Source organism: Phyllostomus discolor, chromosome 5, assembly GCF_004126475.2.
Source record: "Phyllostomus discolor isolate MPI-MPIP mPhyDis1 chromosome 5, mPhyDis1.pri.v3, whole genome shotgun sequence".
NCBI lineage: Eukaryota > Metazoa > Chordata > Mammalia > Chiroptera > Phyllostomidae > Phyllostomus > Phyllostomus discolor.
Genome location: NC_040907.2, coordinates 144,143,551 through 144,163,235, shown reverse-complemented (window position 1 = coordinate 144,163,235; position 19,685 = coordinate 144,143,551). Strand labels below are relative to the sequence as shown.

Below are 19,685 nucleotides of genomic sequence, written 5' to 3'. Positions count from 1 at the left end.
TCTCTTTCTGCCTTTAAGATTCTCTTTTTGCTTTTAACTTTTGGTGTTTTAATTTTGATGTGTCTTGGTGAGGGCCTCTTTGGGTTCATCTTGTTTGGGACTCTCTCTGACTCCTGGATGTGTATGTCTCTTTCCTTCACCAGGTTAAGGAAATTTTTAGTCATTATTTCTTCAGGCAGCTTTTCAATCCTTGCTCTGTGTCTTCCTTCTTGTATGATGCAAATTTGGTATACTTCACATTTTCTCAAGAGCCCCTTACAGTGTACGCATTTAAAATTTTTTTTTATCTTTTGCTGTTGCATTCGGGCATTTTCTCCTACCTTGTCTCTCAAATTGCTAATTTGATCCTCTGCTTCATCTAATATGCTGCTGATTTCATCTCATGTATTCTTCATTTCAGTTATTGTAGTCTTCACTTTTGTTTATTAAAAAATTTCTATCTCTCTGTTGAGGCTCTCACTGAGTTAATTTATTCTTCCCTTAAGTTCATTGAGCAACTTTATAACTGGTGTTTTGACCTCTGTATAATACATTGTTTGCCTCCATTTCATTTAGTTTTTTTTCCTGAGGTTTTCTCCTGTTCTTTCATTTCAAAGATGTTTCTTTGTCTCCCCATTTTGGCTGTTTTTGTGTAATAGGTGGAAGTGCTATATCTCCTAGTCTTGGCAGAGTGTCCTTATGCAGTAGGTGTCCTGTATGACCTCATGGTGCAATCTCCCAATTGACCTGGGCTGAGTACTCTAGCGGTGTTTCTTGTATGGGTTGCGGGTACCCTCTTGTTGACCCTTGATTGCTGTTGGCATGTCAGTGGGTGAAAGTGACTTTCAGACTGACTGGCCATGAAGACTGACTATGACTATAGCTGAGAAGCTGTTTTGTGGCAGCTGACCCAATGGAAGGTACTTTGCTTTAGCAGAGCCTGGTGCCTGGCAAAGTCATTCTTTGGGTGTGTCAATTGTGAACTTAATTGGATGGTACTCTGGTGTGACCTGAAGTCGGCCACCAATTGTGTTGGCTCTGGGGCCTCTTGGGAAAGGCTCCAGTGCAGGCCAAGGGCTTGTGCTGCCTGTGCCTTGCCTGGAGCCACTTTGCAGGAGCTGCAAAATGATCTGTGGTTGGCATTTGCCTTTGGTGGATTAGAGGCATCTTGGAAAGTCTATGCTGAGAACCAGGTCCACCTGCCACTAGTGTGAAACTTGGGGCCACTTAGCAAGAAGCAGAGAAAAAACACCTGCATTTTTTGCTGTAGTCACTATATTTATTACATTATCTTCACCAAGTGGTCTAGGAGAGAGAAAAAGGAATCATGTTGTCCAGTGGCCACTTCATTTACTCTACTTGCCACTGAAAGAGACTTGCTTCACACAGGCACCAGGACTACCATTTTAACAGAAGCTACTGGCAAAAAAGCAGAGGAAACTCTTCTTTTTTCCAAAATAGATACATTGGGTATTGAAGGTAGTTCTCATCTCAGTTCCCGATAAAATAAAAGGCCTTTTTTTCCATTAATAGCTCAATTCTTCAGATTTGAGAAATGTTAGAAAGAGTAAACTATAAAATTGTGGTCTGGGTGAAATTGTCTACAAGAATATCCTTCAACCATGAAGATTCAAGTATCACTTCAATGTGAATAGAAACTACGTGAAATAAAAGGTTTCGCCCCACTATTGTACACCCACTAATGTAGCAGTTGGCCTGCTACATTAGTTCAGGCCATTTCCTGCAGAAAAAGAAAGGCTGGCCTCCCCACACCCAACAGGAAAGTCTTACCCTGTCCCAGGACACATCCGGCCCAAATCTGAGATCTTGGGTTTAAAGCATGACAGTAGGAAAAGAGAGGTTTTGTTCTGAAGGCTCTACACTGCCGCCATGACCATGTAATGATCCTGTGCTGACCTCTGCTTGGAGAACTATCGTTTGCTCTTCTGGACACCAGGCTTGATGGTATCACTGCCAGGTTTCCAACCAGCTGGGCACACTTCCCCTTGTTTGTCAATGTACTGGAAAGCCTGAAATATTCTCAGAGTCTCATCCACAGAGGGGCCAACAGGAAGGACATTTACAGTGATCTGGTGAAGCATACCTTTTTTCATCAGTGATAAAGAGGCCTGTGAATGAGATGCCTTCATTAGCCTTTAAGACCCCATAGTCCTGAGCAATGGTGTGCTTGGGGTCTGACATCAAGGGAATGTCCCTGGGTACCAGTCCTCCTTGTTTCCTGGGTGTGTTGATCCATGAATGCAAGGTGATCGAAGCAAGAATCTACAGAAGCCCCAATCACTTGGCAGTGGAGTTTCTTAAATTCTTCTGCCCTGTCACTGAAAGCAACGATCTCCATGGAGCATACAAAGGTAAAGTCAAGAGGGCAACCACATATTTTCCTCTGTAGTCAGAGAGGCTGATACCTTTGAACTGATCATCTGGCATAACAGCTATGGCTTTGAAGTTGGAGGCAGGGTGCCCAGTTTTAGCATTTCCTTGAAGACATCTTGCTATCAGTAGCTCCAAGACACAAATATCAACCAAAAGAAGCAGGTCAGGAAGAAGACTCATGAAGTCTCTCATAATCTTTAAACCTAACCCTTGCACATAATGAGTGCTCCACAGATATTCTATGGATTCAATGAACATGTTTTTAAAATGTAGAAGAAAAATAAAAGAATACAAGTCCTCAAGAGCATTCTTTCTGTTGCTCTTGGTTCATGCAGTATGTTGACTGATTTAATATGCTGTTAGCACTTCTTTAAACTAATCTGTGCTTCTCAAGCAACTGTAGTTAATCATACCTTTCTGTGTATATTTGTTTTATTGCCTTTGCATGATATGTTTGGCAGAGTTAGAGGTGAGGGGTAGTTTCTACCATGGTAAACAGAAAGAATCTCAGAGAACAAGTTGTTTTCCTGAACATGAACCTAACCAAAGATCCAAACACAGGGAACTTGTTACCTCTAAATATTCAGTAGCAATCCACCAAAGACTAGTTTTTCACAAGATGAAACATTTGTAGGTAAAGTCCAATACCTATGATATAACAAATAACAATAAAATTGTGAGAGTATTTTGGTACATCTCAAATTGAAACCATGATTACTGCATATAAAAATCTTAATGACTTTTCATGATAGTATGAGAGTTTAGAGGTGGCAAATCTGTGATGAGTGACTCGATGTAGGAGGATGGATTGGAGGAAGGAAGAAGTTGGATTAGGAAATTAAACTTTCTGAGAAAAGACTCATTCCTAAACCAGTGCTTCTAAACAAGCTTGCGAAATGCAAGATGACCAGGTGTGTGGGGCTGAGAAGAAATGCTACAACTGGGCTCTGTTTCAGTGCCCACACCACAATTAAGATAGTAAACATATCTACTCCCTCCAAAACTGTCTTCATGTTACTTTGTGATCTGACCTCCTCCCGCCACCACTTCCCCCCCAAAATATGTCCTTTCCAAGCAACCACTTATCTTCCTTCTGTCAATGTGGGTTAGCTTAGATTTTCTAGAATTTTCTCTAAGTGAAATAATATAGTATTATTACAGTATAATACAGTATTAGATTTTTTTGTCTGTTTCATTTGTCTCAGCATAACTATTTTGAGTCATACATGTTGCTGTGTGTGTCAATAGTTCATTATTTTTGCCCTGGCCAGGGCAAGTAGCTCCATAGAGTAGACAACTGTCTCATACACCAAAAGTTTGTGGGTTTGATTCCTGGTCAGGACTCATACCTAGGTTGTGGGTTCTATACCTGGTCAGGGTGCATACTGGAGGCAACTGATTGATCTTTCTCTCTCACATCAATATGTATGTGTGTCTCTCTCTCACTCCCTTCCTCTTCTGTCTAAAATCAGTAAACATAGTGTCGCAGGTTCGATTCCCAGTCAGGGTACATGCCTGGGTTGCAGGCCATAGCCCCCAGCAACCGCACATTGATGTTTCTCTCTCTCTTTCTCCGTCCTTTCCCTCTCTAAAAATAAATAAACAAAATCTTTAAAAAAATCAGTAAACATATCCTCAAGTGAGGATTAAAAGATAGTTCATTATTTTTTATTGCTGAGTAACCCACTGTATGGATATATCACAAGTTGTTTACCCATTTACCTGTTGATGGACATACGTGTAGCCTCTCATTTTTGCTTGTTACAAATAAAACTACAAAGATCATTTGTATACAAATAATTTGTATTTCTGTTGGGAAATTCTCATTTCCACTTAGGGGTAGAATAGCTAGTCATATAGGAGGCAAATTTATTTCCTTTCAAATTGTTTTCTAAAGTGGCTGACCACTTTACATTCCCATTAGTAATGTGTGAGATTTCTAGTTACTCTGCATGCTTTTCAACACTTTTTAATTTTAGACATTCTCATGGGTAGAACAGTGATATCTTATTGTGGCTTTAATTTGCATTTCCTTGATGACTGATGATGGTGAGCATATGTTCATGTGTTTATTTGCCATGTGTATATCTACTATGGTGCTGTGTTCCATCTTTTGCCCATTTTGTTTGGGCTTTTAGTCTTCTTATTAAATTGTAAGGAGAACATCTCATGATTTTTATAGTTTTTAAAAGCAGCTTTATTGAGATATAATTCACATACCACACAATCCACCCATTTAAAGTGTATAACTGAATGACTTTCAGTTTATTCAGAGCTGTATAGCCTTCACCACCATTATTTTTAGAACACTTTCATATCCGAAAGAAGGAACCCCACACCCTGCAGGCATCAACCCACTCTCTTCCCATCCCCCACCACTGTCCCTAGGCAACCACTAATCTACTTTCTGTTTCTATCAATTTGCCTATTTGGGACATTTCATATAAATAGAGTGTTTTGTTTTGTGTTTTTGTGACTGGCTTGTCTTCACTTAGCATGTTCTCAAGCTTCATCCATGTTGCAGCATGTATCAGTACTGCATTTTAAAATTATGCAATAATATTCCATTGTATGGATATATCACATTTCATGTATCCAGTCATCAGTTGGTAGACATGTGTCTACCCTTTGGCTATTATGAATGCTTTATGGACATTCATGGACAAATTTTTATGTGGACATAAGTTCTTCTTAGTCTTGGGCTGATAGATACATAGGAGTAAAATTGCTGTGCCACATGGAAACTGGATATTTAACCTTTTGAGGAACTGCAGATTGTTTTCCGAAGTGCCTGTGCCATTTTACATCCCCACTAGCTGTGTGTGAGGGTTCCAATTTCTCCACATCCTCTGCAACACTTGTTATTGTACGTCTTTGATTATAGTCATCCCAGTGGATACGAAGTGCTATCTCATTCTGGTTATAAAGTGTCTTTCAAAGAATCAAGCTTTTAATTTGAAAAAGTCCAATTTGTTGATTTTCTTTCTTTCATGGGTTGTCTTTTTTTTATATTGTGTTTTAAAAATCTTTGGCAAACCTACTATTTTCTCCATGCCCCCTTCACCACCCAAGAATTTCAACAGTTTTAAGTCTCAAATGTATGTCTATGGTCCATTTTGAGTTAACTTTGTGTAAGATATGAGGTAAGGCTATCTGATTTCCCCAGCAACATTTATTAAAAGATTATTCTTTCCCCACAGAATTGTCTTGGCATCCTGGTAAAATATAATTTGAGGGTGTGTTTCAGGACTCTTATATTTAAGTGTCCTTACTTCAGGGCTAATTTTGTTCCAACATCAAGGTGATATCCTTTTGACTCTTACCTAGTGCCTTTACATTACAGGATTTCCCCATTCTGGCCAGATGGAACCTGAAAACTCTTCCCAATCTTGTGTGAACTTGGGGCAGGGCTTCCCATTTGTTTCCTTTAAGTGGGTCTTTTCTTGATCTTGTGTAGTGTTTTTACATGCAGCACCGAATTGGTACTCAGCCCAAGACTTCAAGGGAACCCTTTGAAGACCTTGGATCCTGGAGGCTGGCGCTCCTCTCTCTCTCTCTGTCTCCCTCTCTCTTCCTCCTCCTCTTCCACCCTCCCTCCTCTCTGCATCAGTCTCCACTCCCTACTCTGCTCTGAAAACACCTTTCTGTTTGTGTTTAGATGTCACTTCATCAGTCCTTTTCTGATTACCTTACATGTAACATTGCATTTTCTTTCATTACCTACCCCTTTTACTCCCTTTTGTTGATCTTCATAGCGCTTCCTGCTATTTTATTTTATATAGTTATTTATTCGTGGTATGCTTCTTCTCATTAGAATGTAGGCAGGAGGACAGGGGTCTTGTTTTCTTGGCTGCTGTACCCGTAGTGTCTCAATAATGCTTGGCACATTTGGCAATAACAATAAAATGTACAGCAAGATCTCTTTGCATCAATCACAATGCTAAGTGTTTCATATGGAGTATGTAATTTGAAGCAGAGGGTGTGGGCCCTACAGAAGTAGCTCCAGGTGCAGAGCTAAGAGACTAGGGCTTAGCTACCCTGTTTAGGCGGCGATCTGCCGCGTCCTGGGAGGTAGTGCCCAGGCTGCCCTACAGCTCCAGCCCGCCAGTGGCTCTGGCTTTCCAGGGACCCAGGGCCTCCTCGGGAACCGCCTTTTTCAGCTAAAGCGGGGAGTGGTCGCTGCACTTCCGGGTGGCGGGCCGTTCTGATTGGCGCTAAGAGCCTGAGGCCGGGGTGGACGCCCGCCCTCGGGTGGAACTGTCTCCGCCCTCTCCAGGGCCACTCTAAGAGGCCCGGCTTCTGCTGGCTGGCACCGCGGCTTTGGACAGCGTGAGGGGAGGGCGGCTCCAGGTGAGTGCTTGCCCCAGCTGCTCTGCCAAGTGTGAGTGCTGCAGTTCGAATCCATCCTGCGGGCTCCAGGGGAGCGTAGGCACCACTCCTGGGGTTTCAGTTCCGCCGTCCCAAGCCTCTGCTGGCTCTAGGCACCTTACTCGTGCACATTGCGGGTGGCCCAGCCACATCGCAGCGACCCAGGAGTCGGAAGCTCTCCGAAGTTGTAGCCTTCTCCCCAGGTGCCCTCTGATTCCCTGACAGGCGTGGTCTGCACAGGGAAGCTGCCCAGAGCCTTTCGACTGCCGTGACAGCCAGGATTCTGGATTCCCGGCTTCCTCTTGGCCCTCTACTCCCGTTAGCTCCCTCAGGCAGCCTGCCCGGCCTTACTAACTTGTGAACTCACGACCTGGTCGAGAGTGAACTTTGGCATTGGTGCTGGTGAAAATTCCAACTGTTTAACCAGTTGGCACTTTGCGTCCAGTACTTAACTTGGTTGAGCCGCAGTTTCCTGCAAAAAGTATTGAAGGCTGCTGCATAGAGTGGTGGAGGAGTAATTAAAATAGTAGGTCATAAGCGCTGCCTGTGGGGTCTGGCACATAGCAAGAGCTTAAATGGGAGTCGATGTTATTGTTGCTGTTGTTGATGCTGTTGTTGTTATTATTAAGCTCTATGACAAACTGCTTTGGGGCTTTTCTTCAGCCACTGGACTGTTGGACCGCTCCTACTCCATACTGCAAAATCTGGACTGTGCATCTCATATGTGAGTAGCACTTGGATAGGTCCTAGAGATTAAAGTAGAATGAGACACCCACTGTGCCCTCCAGCTTGGCTGAAATGAGGGCAGATAATTGGGTTGTTACAATAGAGAAAGAAGTGAGTGAAAGTGGCTGAGGGAGTCCAGAAAAGCCCCTGGAATCCAGCCTGAAAGGGTTTTTCCTCCATTTAGCCCTGTCAATCTTCATCTTTATGGTAATCACTTGACTAGTAGGTTGAGAAAGTGTAGGTTGATTAGTAGCTTGGTTAGTGTAGTGTAGGAAGGAAAACTTAGGTAGGCCATATTTCCTGGAGTAGCTTCAGCTGTTACTGTGGAGAGAGTCCTCTGTGGACAGCGGGTCCAGGTGCTGTAGTACAGGTGCTGAATGGAAAGTGGCTAGTGCTGGATGCCTCATTGTTTTAAATTGTGCTTATAACCTTTCATTTTTCTTTTCAATCGACTAAATTCCTGGTAATAACAGATTTTTGAGAGGTTATATTTAAAATAAAAGTTAGCCCTTCTAACTGCCATAAAGAAATACAAACTTTTGCATAAATGCAAGTGAGCTTGCTTTGCCAGTGCAGACCCCAAGATAACGTTCCCCCATCTACAAGTGTGGGCTTCGCCACTGCTTGGACAAATAAGTGCAGCAGCAGCAGGAGTTGCATGAAAGAAGGTGTCAGGTCGCTTTTGCATCTTCCTGAGAACCAGTTTCTTCAGATTTGTAGAATACAGGCATACCTTGGAGATATTTGGAGTTTGTTTCCAGATTGAATAAACAAATAAAGCTCTGTTGCCATACTCACTGGATTGGGAAGGTCTGGAACCAAACCCTCCTATCACCGAGGTATGCGTGTACTCGGTTTAAGCATAGTCTTTAAAAACAGCTGTATTGTATTAATTGACATTCAATAGCAAGACATATTTTAAATGTACAATTTTATAAGCTTTGATATATGTCCACAGACGTGCAACCATCAGTAAATTCAATATAATAAACCTGTCCATCACGCCCTACCCCCACCCCCAAAGCCTGCCTGTGCATAGCCCTTTGTAACTCCCTCCTCCCAATTCTTTTCCCCTCTGGCAGCCATTGATCAGCTTTCTGTCAAAATAGATTAGGTTGCATTTTCTAGAGTTTTATGTAAATGGAATCATATATAGGATTTTTTGGGGGGAAGTCTGGCTTCTCTCACCAGAGTTATTTTGAGATTTATCCATGTTACTGTGTTCATTCCTCTGTATTGCTGAGTAGTGTGTATACACCATAATATGCTTACCAATTCACTCATTTGGGGCATTTGGGATTTTCCAGTTTTGGGCTATGATACATAACCTGTTATAAACACTTAAAATATATATTTATTGATTCCAAAGACACAGAGAGAGAGAGAGAAACATAGATTGGTTGCCTCCTGCATGTGCCCCAAGCAGGACTGAACCCACAGCCCAGGCATGTGCCTGACAGTTGCCTTTCGGCCTTTCTGTGCATGGAAGGATGCGCCAACCATCTGAGCCACACAAGCTGGACTGTGATAAACATTTTTGTCCAAGACTTTGTGTGGACATACACACATGGACCTTTTTAAGTGGTTATATTTACTTGAAACAATGCCAGAGGCCCAGGCTGTAATCCCAGCCTTGTGTCTAACCATATGGGTGTCCTTGGGAGAGTCCCTTCGCTGTGCCTGTAATCTCCATCCCCAGTTCTCGGCCATGCTGTGATTCTGTGCTGCCACAGCCAGAAACCAGATGGTCTTTGTCAGTGGTTGGAGGGTCCCAGGAGGGGAGAGGGGTGGTCTTCTCTCCCTCTGTTCCTCTAGTAGGCTCTTTTCTTTCATTTCACTTTTTCCCTTTGGGTGACAAATTTGAATCCTCACACATACTTTGGAGCAAGAATGGAAGTTAGTAGGTAGTGGTGACAAAAGCTAATACTGGCCAAACTCACAAGTGTTGATATCACAATTAGAGAAAAAAAGGCGGGAGGTTAACATGCTCGGGATTTTTGAGGATCTTCCTTTTTCTCAGCCTAGTTTCCTCTACAGTGAGCGGCCTTCTGCTACCGCTCCAGTAATAACTTATTTAACCTCGTGATGAAGCAGTGAGTAGGTGTGCTGGGCTCCAAAGGTCACATAGTAACTGGGGGCAGCAGGTGGGGGTGGTGGGTCTCCTAGTAAAAGAATCCCTCCTTTTTGCGCTTCCAGATGTGATTGGAGTCAGTTGTTTCATATCTGCCTTTCACCTAAGGTTTATTTGCCCTGAACCTGGTTCTGAACTCTCTATGGGAAATTAATCTATGAATGTAATTATGTGCAGTAAAATTTGGACAAATAACAATGGACTGTTTTATACAGAATGAAAATGTGGCTTTTGGGTTTGGTGTTCTGTTTGGCCCTTGGGACCCTGCATTCTGAGACATCCAGAGGGAATACACCACCTGTGGATCCTGAAACAAATATGAATGTGGTAGGTCTCTCAAAGTCACCTGCTTTTGAATGTATGTGACAAGTGTTAAGTATGTTCTTAAATTCAGGGTTACGTGGAGCCACACGCTCTCATTGCTTGATATCTCAGTGCTTTTCTAGTTCTCTGAAGCTTAGATTCAGTTTGCTAGACTCTCCTCACAGGTGGTGTGTATTTTACAGGTTGCCCCTTACTGTGAAAACTACATGCTTCTTACTGAGCAATAAATGACATTTGTATAGATTTGTTTAATTCTTAAGTCTCACTAAATCTGTTTAAAGAACAATAAAAGAGTGTCAAAACTTTGCAAGAACATTACTACTGGGAGCTGCTTTCCAATACATTGAACAAGGATCGTGATTAGCAATGTCCAGGAAGCACAGTTCAATATCAAAATGAAAAGATCTGAAAACAACATTTTGTTAGAACAGAGAAACAAAAACAATCCCTTCAGTAATGAAGACATTTCAAAGTTTTTAATCCTAAGTAAACCATAAAGCTTGGAAATACCTTGTTTGGGTGCAAAGTATCCTGGTAATAGAGATTACTTAAAGACCAGGATGGGGCCTTTTAAAATAAAAATGGAGGTAGACCACAGTATTGGCTGGCATACTTTGAAAAGAAAGAGAGTGTTTATTTGTGCCTGGGGGCCAGGATGGAAACAAAGAGGCCCACAGCTGTGGCAGAATTAGTCACCCTTGTTGTAGAACATGCTGGGGTGACCATAGGTTTCACCAAACACTGAGGAATAGAACGCAGGGATGAAACACGTGGAGGATTTCCTCTGGCGATGGGAGTGTGACTAGACTTAGCAGACTGACAGTTCAATTTCTTAAACAAAGCCTGGAGACTGTCCTTGACATCGTGTCTTCTTTGCCTGTGAATGTGGGAGATTTTGTCAGATTCTATCCATAGACCTTCTGCTATAATTACGTATTTTCTCCATAGAGTGAAATTATCTCCTCCTGGGGGTTTCCTAGTGAGGAACACCTCGTGGAGACAGAAGATGGATACATTCTTTGCCTCCACCGAATTCCTCATGGGAGGAAGGACCATTCTGACAAAGGTAAGGGTGTTTTTTGTCAAGGCAGGAATTGGGCCAGTTTTTATATCAGTAACTAGATTAAAGAATTTCTAGAAAGATTACTTGAAATTGTTAAATATCAGAATAAAGATCTGATTCTTATTTAATCCTCTCCAGATGTAGCTTAATCTTGAACATTTTCTGGGTCTAGAAACTTTCCTTAATAAGTAAATGTTGAGATTAAGGTAATTGGATAATTGTCTCTTCTTTAGTTAAATTTTTTAATATATTTTATTGATTATGCTATTACAGTTGTCCCATTTCCCCCTTCTCTCCCCTCCACCCTGTACTCCCTCTCCCACCCACATTTTCCCCCCCTTTAGTTCATGTCCATGTGTCATACTTATGAGTTCTTTAGCTTCTACATTTCCCATACTATTCTTGCCCTCCCCCTATCTATTCTCAACCTACATTCTATGCTACTTATTCTCTATACCTTTTCCCCCGCTGTCCTCCTCCCACCCCCCCTGTTGTTAACCCTCCATGTGACCTCCATTTCTGTGGTTCTGTTCCTGTTCTAGTTGTTTGCTTAGTTTCTTTTGGTTTTGCTTTAGGTATGGTTGTTAATAATTGTGAGTTTGCTGTCCTTTTACTATACATGTTTTTTCTTTATCTTCTTTTCTTAGATAAGTCCCTTTAGCATTTCATAAAATAAGGGCTTGGTGATGATGAACTCCTTTAACTTGACCTTATCTGAGAAACACTTTAGCTGCCCTTCCATTCTAAATGAGAGCTTTGCTGGATAGAGCAATCTGGGATGTAAGTCCTTGTCTTTCATGACTTGGAATATTTCTTTCCAGCCCCTTCTTGCCTGTAAGGTTTCTTTTGAGAAATCAGCTGACAGTCTGATGGGAACTCCTTTGTAGGTTACTGTTCCCTTATCTCTTGCTGCTTCTAGGATGCTCTCCTTCGTTTTTACCTTGGCTAACGTAATTATGATGTGCCTTGGTGTGTTTCTTCTTGGGTCCAACTTCTTTGGGGCTCTCTGAGCTTCCTGGATTTCGTGGAAGACTATTTCCTTTGCCAGAATGGGGAAGTTCTCCTTTATTATTTGTTCAAATACGTGCTCAATTTGTTGCTTTTCCCCTTCCCCTTCTGGTACCCCTATAATTCGGATGTTGCAACATTTAAAGATGTCCTGGAGGCTCCTAAGCTTCTCCTCGTTTTTTTGAGTTCTTATTTCATCATGCTTTCCTACTTGGTTGATTCTATTTTCCTTCTGGTCCACTGTATTGTTTTGAGACTCAGTTTCCTTCCCTTCACTATTGGCTATCCTCCGTGTATCTTCCTGCATCTCTTTTATGGTAACCTGCATCTTTTCATATAATTTGAGCCTAAAATCAACCAGTTCTGTGAGCTTTCTGATCACCAGTGTTTTGAACTGTGCATCTGATAGGTTAGCTATTTCTTGGTCGCTCAAAAGGATGAGTTCTGGGGCACTGATTTGTTCATCTATTTGAGCCATCACTCTCTCTCTCTCTCTTTTTTTTTTTTTTTTGGTCTGTTCGCTCTTGTTACGGTGAGGGGCAGAGCCTTAGGTGTTCACTGGGGCTGGGCACCCCAGTTGCTAGATTGTGACGTTATATGTGGGGGCGGGAGGAAACAATGGCGGTAGTTCAGTTCTCCTGGGATCTCAGTCCCTTCTCTGGGACCCTGGGCTGCGAGCTCTGCCCTGGTCCACAATCACCGCCTCACTGGGTCCGCCAGCCGCAGCTTGGGTACTCAGGGACCACCGCTGTGTTCTTGCGTGCCGGATGGCTTTTGCGCCGATTTTGCACCAAGTTTCCCCCAACCTCCGCGCGCCGCCGACCCGCGCCCGCCAGGCTCATCCTCTCCTACCAGTCTGGATGAACTGAACAGGTCTACTTCAACTTCTTGGCTGTCCGACTTCCATTCAGATAAATCCTCTGTCAGTTCTGAATGTTATTTTAGCTGTAAATTGTTGTTGTTCTAATCTTAGTTGTGCAAGGAGGTACAGTGCGCCCACCTATTCCTCCATCTTGCCGGATGTCCTCTTTAGGTAAATTTTTATACGAGCAGAAGTGCCGTCTTTGTCTCAATTCCCTCCCAAATTAGTAGTCAAAGCAAAGTTAAAAACGTCATTAATGATCATTTTCTGTTTTTTTTTTAATATCTGACTTGCCTATTTCTTTTTCCATAAATTCTAACTATAATAAGGCTTTTAATGATGTTTAAAATGGCCCTTGCTCTTTTTGAAATTTAACTTCTAATTCTTAAGATTTCTATGATTTACAGGTACACGTTATTAAGCTTCCCTTTTGTCAGCATATCACAGAAATGAATAGTGAGCTATAGTGAGGGCTTCTATATATAATTTGTGCTCAAACACACAAAACATACACGAGGTATGTCCAGATGATGTCTAGTCATGTCCTATGAAAAACAGAGACATTTACTGAAGAAGATACAAGAACCATTGTACATAGGACAATGACGCCTTAGTCCCCTTCAAAGCAGGCACCTTGGGACCTCACACAGTTCTCCCAATCTCCATCAGCAGCCCTGTTGTATTTTCCTTAATCTCAACAATGATCTGAAATCTCTTTCCTTTCAAAGGTGATTTTAGTTTTGGGGAAATCCAGAAGTTATAGGGCGCCAAATGTGCGCTGGGATGTAGGGGGGCTGAGTCACCTGGCTGACTGGATGTTTCATCAGAAATCTCTGCACAAGATCTAATTCATAAGTGGGCACATTGTTGTGATGAAGTTGCCAATCACCAGTTGTCCATAGCTGTGGCTTTTGAATCATCTGAATCATTTCTGCAGAGGAATGTTCAAGCTTAGTGCGAAATTTGATGCAGTCAATTTGAATGCAACAGCCACACAGTACAAATGCTCACTCAATAGCATCTACTGCCCCCACTATCTAGAACAGGGAAGTCATCATTGTTCATGAATTTTCATTCCAGTCCACTCTTCTTGGCAGCCAGGTTGCATCAATGTCGTGCAAACCATTCTCATTATATTGACAATGGCTTGAGTTTTTCCAGACAAACCTCGTATTTCATTCTACAGTGGTCATATGATGCTTCCTTTTCTTTTTTTGTCTAAAGTAAACTCTGTATACTGACTTCAGATCCCATATAAAGAAAAATATGTCTTGATATTATTTCTCTTAAAAATGGTTAATTGACTAGAATAATTAGCAATGTAAGTCATTGTTAAAAGATGCAGGGATACTCAGTAAGAGCAAGATTAGAGACTGTGCCTCCTCTTTTTATCCTATTGCCACCTCCAAGCTTCTCTGTCCATACAGCAATTAAAAGCAAGTAGAGCCACAGGCCCTGTGTATATGTATCAAGACCATTGCAGGGGAAGGTACTATGGCCCGGAATATGAAGAGAGTGAGCACGATTTTGCATTCATCCCCAGGGGGTAGGAAGAAAAGTTGGGAGACCTCAGTGCTAGGGCTGTGTCAGCCCCTAAGTGCTTGTGTGATTTCACGTGTGTGGGCCTAGGGTTCTTCATCTGTAAAAATAGTCAATTGGCTGTTTCCCTTCTATCTTTATCACTCTTTACTTCTATAGGCTATGTTCTACCTTCTTTTTGTTTTACTGGCATTTTGTTTTGTTTTGGCAGAGGTGTGGGGCAGTGGATAACATTGGTCTCCAAAATGGGGAAGAGAGAGTACCCTAAATCTGGCCATAGCATTAGGTTCCCACCTTCTTCTTCTCTTCTTCAGAGGCCTCAGTGGTGTTTATATAATACCTGCGGTGAGCTGGCTCTGAGGGGAGTTTCAGAGGAAATCTGGGACAAGAGACTCAGTGATCTAAAGGAACCTGTGGTTTTCCTGACCCTGCCTGGGGTTTTCTCTGACAGCTGGTTTGCATTTCGTGGTCCAAGGCAGAGGCTCTTCATTGTCCTCACTCATAGTCAGCAACAGTGTTGTTGGTGTTACTTGGCTCATTTGAGACGAAGTCATAAAGTCCTTCACACAGAACTCATCACCTTCTCATTCATGCCACTTCCTCTCCTGACTTCCTCCTCTATTAATACCACCATCACCCTCCACATGACCTCGGCTAGAAACTGCAGAATCACTCCTGACTCCCATCCACTCCTCCTTGAGTTCTTGTTAGCACTTCACTGGATGCCTGAGACAAACTCAGAGCCCAAAAGAGGCTTGAGCCACTTCCATTTTTAAGGCTTCCTGTGTATTAAAAAAAGAAAGCATATCAAAACAAGAATATGAAAATATTCAGTCTTCTTTTCTTTTAAGAAATTAGTATGTTTAATACACACAGAAATAATCCAAGCGTCTATATTATCCACAAATTATTGCAAGATACAGTGAAACATGAGTCGTTTATGGAGGACAAGGTGAAACCATTCCTCCTACCCTTTTCAAAGTGTTTTTTTCTCAGTGTTTTGGTTGCACTGTGGTGCTGCCACAAGCAGAGTTTGCAGCTGTGTGGTGAGCATCCTTCAGTCCTGTGTCAGTGGTCCTCTGGTTGCCTGTAGAGACTCATGTGGAGATTATTGGAGGCTTTATGATCACAGGGCTTAGCCACTGCTCCTCCACACACAGCAGCTGCTGTCTTTTCTGCCAGCCTGGTGGTTTTCATTCATCTCGTGTAGTCCCACAGGATTGACCTTCTCAGAGCCCGGGCATAACTGCCTGACCATGCCATTCAGCATCTACAGGGGCCTGTGAAATGAAGATGTATACCTCCCCTTAATATCCTGCCTATCCTAGAAGTTGTCCGTATTGTTCACCCCCATTCTGCACAGCAGTAGGCCTTTGAAGTTCACCGTGGAGATGATTCCCCGAGTTAGTGGGTACAGTCGTAGGCTCTGATGTCCATGGTGTCTGCCTCTGTAGGATGGGGTTGGACACCTATTCTGCAAGGTGTACAGGGAGTGCTTGAGAACTATTGGTTGCCAGCTGTGTTTACCCGTTATCTAAGAAACATTTATAACTTATTGACTGTACAGATTTAAATTGACATGATAGCCAAATTATTAATGCTGTAATTGAAGTTGCATTTGTTTTGTTAATAAGTTAGAGAACTACTTCCTGACACTCTCCAATCCAAATAACTCACTCTCATGAGTTATTTCCTTTTTGCTAAAGTCTCCCTCACCCGTGCCCTCGTCATCTTCCTCTTTTCAAACTGTGGGCTCAGCAGATTCGTTTTCATAGCCTGACCAGTCCCCTCTGCACTGCCGCCCACGTGGGGGCCTAATCAGGCGGGCAGTACTGAGTTGGGCCATCACGGGGTTGCCTGTCATTGCTGGCTCTGTGGCTAACTATATAGGTGACCATGAGAACGCCACTTGCCCTCTCTGTTCCAAGGTGCCTTTGGGACTTTCCTTCGGTCAGTTCCCAGCTCTCCCAAGAGCCAGTTTGGGAGAAACAAACCAAATGCAGGCACAGCCAGAGGAGGCAGCCCTGGCCCTGACACATCAGTTTGCTGTGTCACACACCAGGCCTCAGGTGCTGGAGTGCATGGGCCAGGCTGGTCCTTGGGGGAATTGCCTGAGCAGCCAAGTTGAGTAGCATGTCCCTGTCCCCATTCTCTATCTCCTCCACCTAGCAGAGATTGCTTCCTTCCAAGCATGCAGTTCAGCTCCCTCCAAGACAGCATCCCCTCCACAGGCTGTCATTCTCTGAGGGGTAGAGTGACTTTCTGGATGGTGTAGAATGACTCCTCTCCAGCTAACGTCCTTTCCTATCGCAGCACGTTTCCGATCATGGACCCGGCACCAGGTCTACCTGACTTCCTGTCCCAACTCCCACACTTACTGTCTCTCGGTTCATAGTGGTCAAATTACTTTTTTCTTAGCCACAGTTCCCTGTCTGCTAAGTGGGAATAGTGGCAGCTTCACGGGATTTTCACCACAGCACCTCAGAACTTACAAGCAGGTGACAATGCCTCGGTGTTATTCCAGTCAGCTTTTCTCAGCAAAGAAGGCGCAAAGAAATCCGATTTAGAGAAATAAGTTTGTCAGCTCACTTCCCATCTGACTATCCAGTGAGTCTTCTCATTTTCCTTGGACATTTTGGACTTCTCATTTGCATACATCATGGCTGCATAGCTGTCATGCAGAGTAGTCCCTAATTTTGTACTTTTCCTCTTCTTCCCCCTTTAAGCTCTGCCGGAAGCTTCTCTCTCTGTGCTGCCGCTGTCCTTGTCATGGCCCCAGTCAGATGGCCGTGAAGTATTTGACCGCTCAATCATCAGCTCATTTCTGGTGTTTCACTGTTATAAAGGATGGATGGAAGGCAAAGGGAGTTCTTATTTATTTTGACCTATGTGTCAGTCACTCCACCATACAGTTAATGATCTCATTTATTCCTCCTAGCAGTTATTTATGCAACTGAGACTGGGACTGGTTAAGTGACTGAATAATGTGAGCTAATGTTTCTTGAAGTCTTACTGTGTGTCAGACATTTTTCTAAGAATGTTTCATATAATATCTCATATCTCATTACTCCCTGTAAGGGGCACATTACCTTTCCATTCTGAATGGGGATGACATAAATTTCTGAGGATGTTGAAATACTTTGCTGAAGAGGGCACATCAGAACTAGGAAAGGACACATTTGAACCCAGGAGTGTCTGACTCTCAAACTCATGGTCAATATAATGTTGGCTCCGTGAGGATGAGGTTTTCCTTTCCTTTTTTTCTCATTTCCCGCTATTCCCTGCTGTGTCCACAGCACACAGTTGAGGTGCTGGGCATGTAGCTGGTACTCAGTATATGTTTGCTTAATGAATCACTCAATGTTCTTAACACAATGTAAGCAGCTGCAGGTCAGGTTTCTTTTACTCCCAGGTCTGTTTTTTCTACTGTATCATTGTCTCAGGTATGGGTGAGTAGAAGATGTTTACATATAAATGTATATGTGTGTGTATACATATGAATACATGTGTGTAGATATTTATGAGTTTGTGTGTGAGAGATTTTTTTCCTTTTGGTTTATTTTGTTAGGATGCGTTCTGAGAAATCTATTGGAAAAAAGTACAGAAACATTTCATAACTTCTTAAAGTTACATTAACAGTTTTTTGACGATTAAGTCAGTGTGTCTTGTTACTAGATGTGCAAAAATAGTCTGGTTTCGTTGTTACCTTGCTAGTGGTGTTTAAAAAAAAATTCTTTGGTAATGTTATATATGAGTACACTGCCACCTCAATATTTTAACTGATCTCTCTTTCACTATTTGCTTTGGGTCATTTATGCATTACCTGTTTGTTTTGAAGATAGGTGCTGCTTGCTCCTAAACATGAGTGTGTTTCAGGTCCCAAGCCAGTGGTGTTCCTGCAGCATGGCCTGCTGGGAGATTCGAGTAACTGGGTCACAAACCTACCCAACAGCAGCCTGGGCTTCATTCTGGCAGACGCTGGTTTTGACGTGTGGATGGGGAACAGCCGGGGAAACACCTGGTCTCAGAAACACAAGATGCTTTCAGTTCTTCAGGCTGAGTATTGGGCCTTCAGGTATCTTTGGATTGATCGTGACAGGGCTCCAGTCCCTTAGTGCTCTCAACAGACACACGGGTGCAGATAGGTGGGTAACTCAGGGTCATGGGAGAGGAGACTGATGGATCGTGAAAGATTGGAAACCTTTTTAGGGATTTACTAAATAGCAGTGAGGTAAATTTTAAGTAAATGACTACACTGAGATTTAGATTCAATCAGAAATGTTTTAGCTATTTTGGCATTGCTGGTGGTGTGGGAGCTGCTGAGTGAATTATGTCCCATAACCTTCTTCCTTCCTTTATCAACACACATTCCAAATGCTCACTATTCTGTACCCAGAAGATTTCCTCTCCTCTCCTTTGCTTCTGGCTCTACTGATGAATCACGGTGTGACATCAGGCCTGTCACATAAGCCATCTGTGTCTGAGTTTTCTTCATGTACAGCGGGGATAATGAATACCTATCTCATCAGGTTATTGGGGGGTTAAAAGAGGCGATCCAGGCAAAGAGCCTGGCACACCATCATGAGTGGTGGCAGCAATGCACGAGTCACTCTCCCGATGACAAAGACGCTCTCCTGCACACCAGGTCCAGGGCTCTGTCTTGATACCAGGTGAGAGAAGGCCAGGCTGTGGATCCTCCAGTCTTGCTTTGCAGGTGTACAGCAGAGCCCACCTAGGGCCACCAAATGCAAGACCAAGAGCTTTTGCCAATGACATGTGTGACAACTGTTTGTGATAGTGAAAAGTTAAAAACTACCAAATGCCCATTAGCAAGGAATGGGCAAATTAAGTGTGGTATGTTTGCACAACGAACAACCTATAACTATGTGCGGCAGTTTGGGTGTAGCCTAATATAGAAGAATACATACTGTTTGACCCAATTTAGAGAAAAGTTCAAAAATGGGTGGAATTCATTTACGATGTAAGTCCCATTTGGAAGGGGCCCCGGGAGCTTTTGCAGTCCTGGGAATTCTCTTTCCTGCACTCAGGGGGGGCTCCCGCAGCTGTGTTCGGTCTGTGATAAGGGGTCACACTGCCTCCTTCCTATGTGTGTGCTGCTGTATTTGCTGCAACGTCTCAGTGAAAGAGTTCCATTTTTGGGTTGCAGTTTTCATGAGATGGCCATCTATGACTTACCAGCTTCCATTAACTATGTTCTGAACAAAACCAGCCAAAAGCAAGTGTATTATGTGGGTCATTCCCAAGGCACCACGATAGGTATGTATGATATA

The 19,685-nt window shown here is 42.9% G+C and overlaps 1 protein-coding gene and 1 pseudogene across 3 annotated transcripts in view; one reads left to right on the top strand and one right to left on the bottom strand.

The window, feature by feature from the left end:
- Positions 1–1,856: 1,856 nt before the first annotated feature.
- Positions 1,857–2,551, bottom strand: LOC114497071 (annotated as a pseudogene).
- A 3,937-nt stretch (positions 2,552–6,488) lies between these two features.
- Positions 6,489–19,685, top strand: part of LOC114497297 (lysosomal acid lipase/cholesteryl ester hydrolase-like) — a 29,277-nt gene continuing 16,080 nt past the window's right edge. The window contains exons 1-6 of one of the 3 annotated variants that reach the window (XM_028512998.2): positions 6,590–6,723; positions 7,405–7,465; positions 9,814–9,925; positions 10,871–10,988; positions 18,271–18,469; positions 19,562–19,671. In XM_028512998.2, the coding sequence (XP_028368799.1) occupies positions 9,815–9,925; positions 10,871–10,988; positions 18,271–18,469; positions 19,562–19,671 (538 nt within the window). In that variant the 5' untranslated portion in view covers positions 6,590–6,723; positions 7,405–7,465; position 9,814. Of the gene's footprint in view, positions 6,724–7,404; positions 7,466–9,537; positions 9,561–9,813; positions 9,926–10,870; positions 10,989–18,270; positions 18,470–19,561; positions 19,672–19,685 lie in introns of those variants that run through there. The other 2 variants (XM_028512997.2, XM_036026966.1) reach the window with 2 other exon arrangements.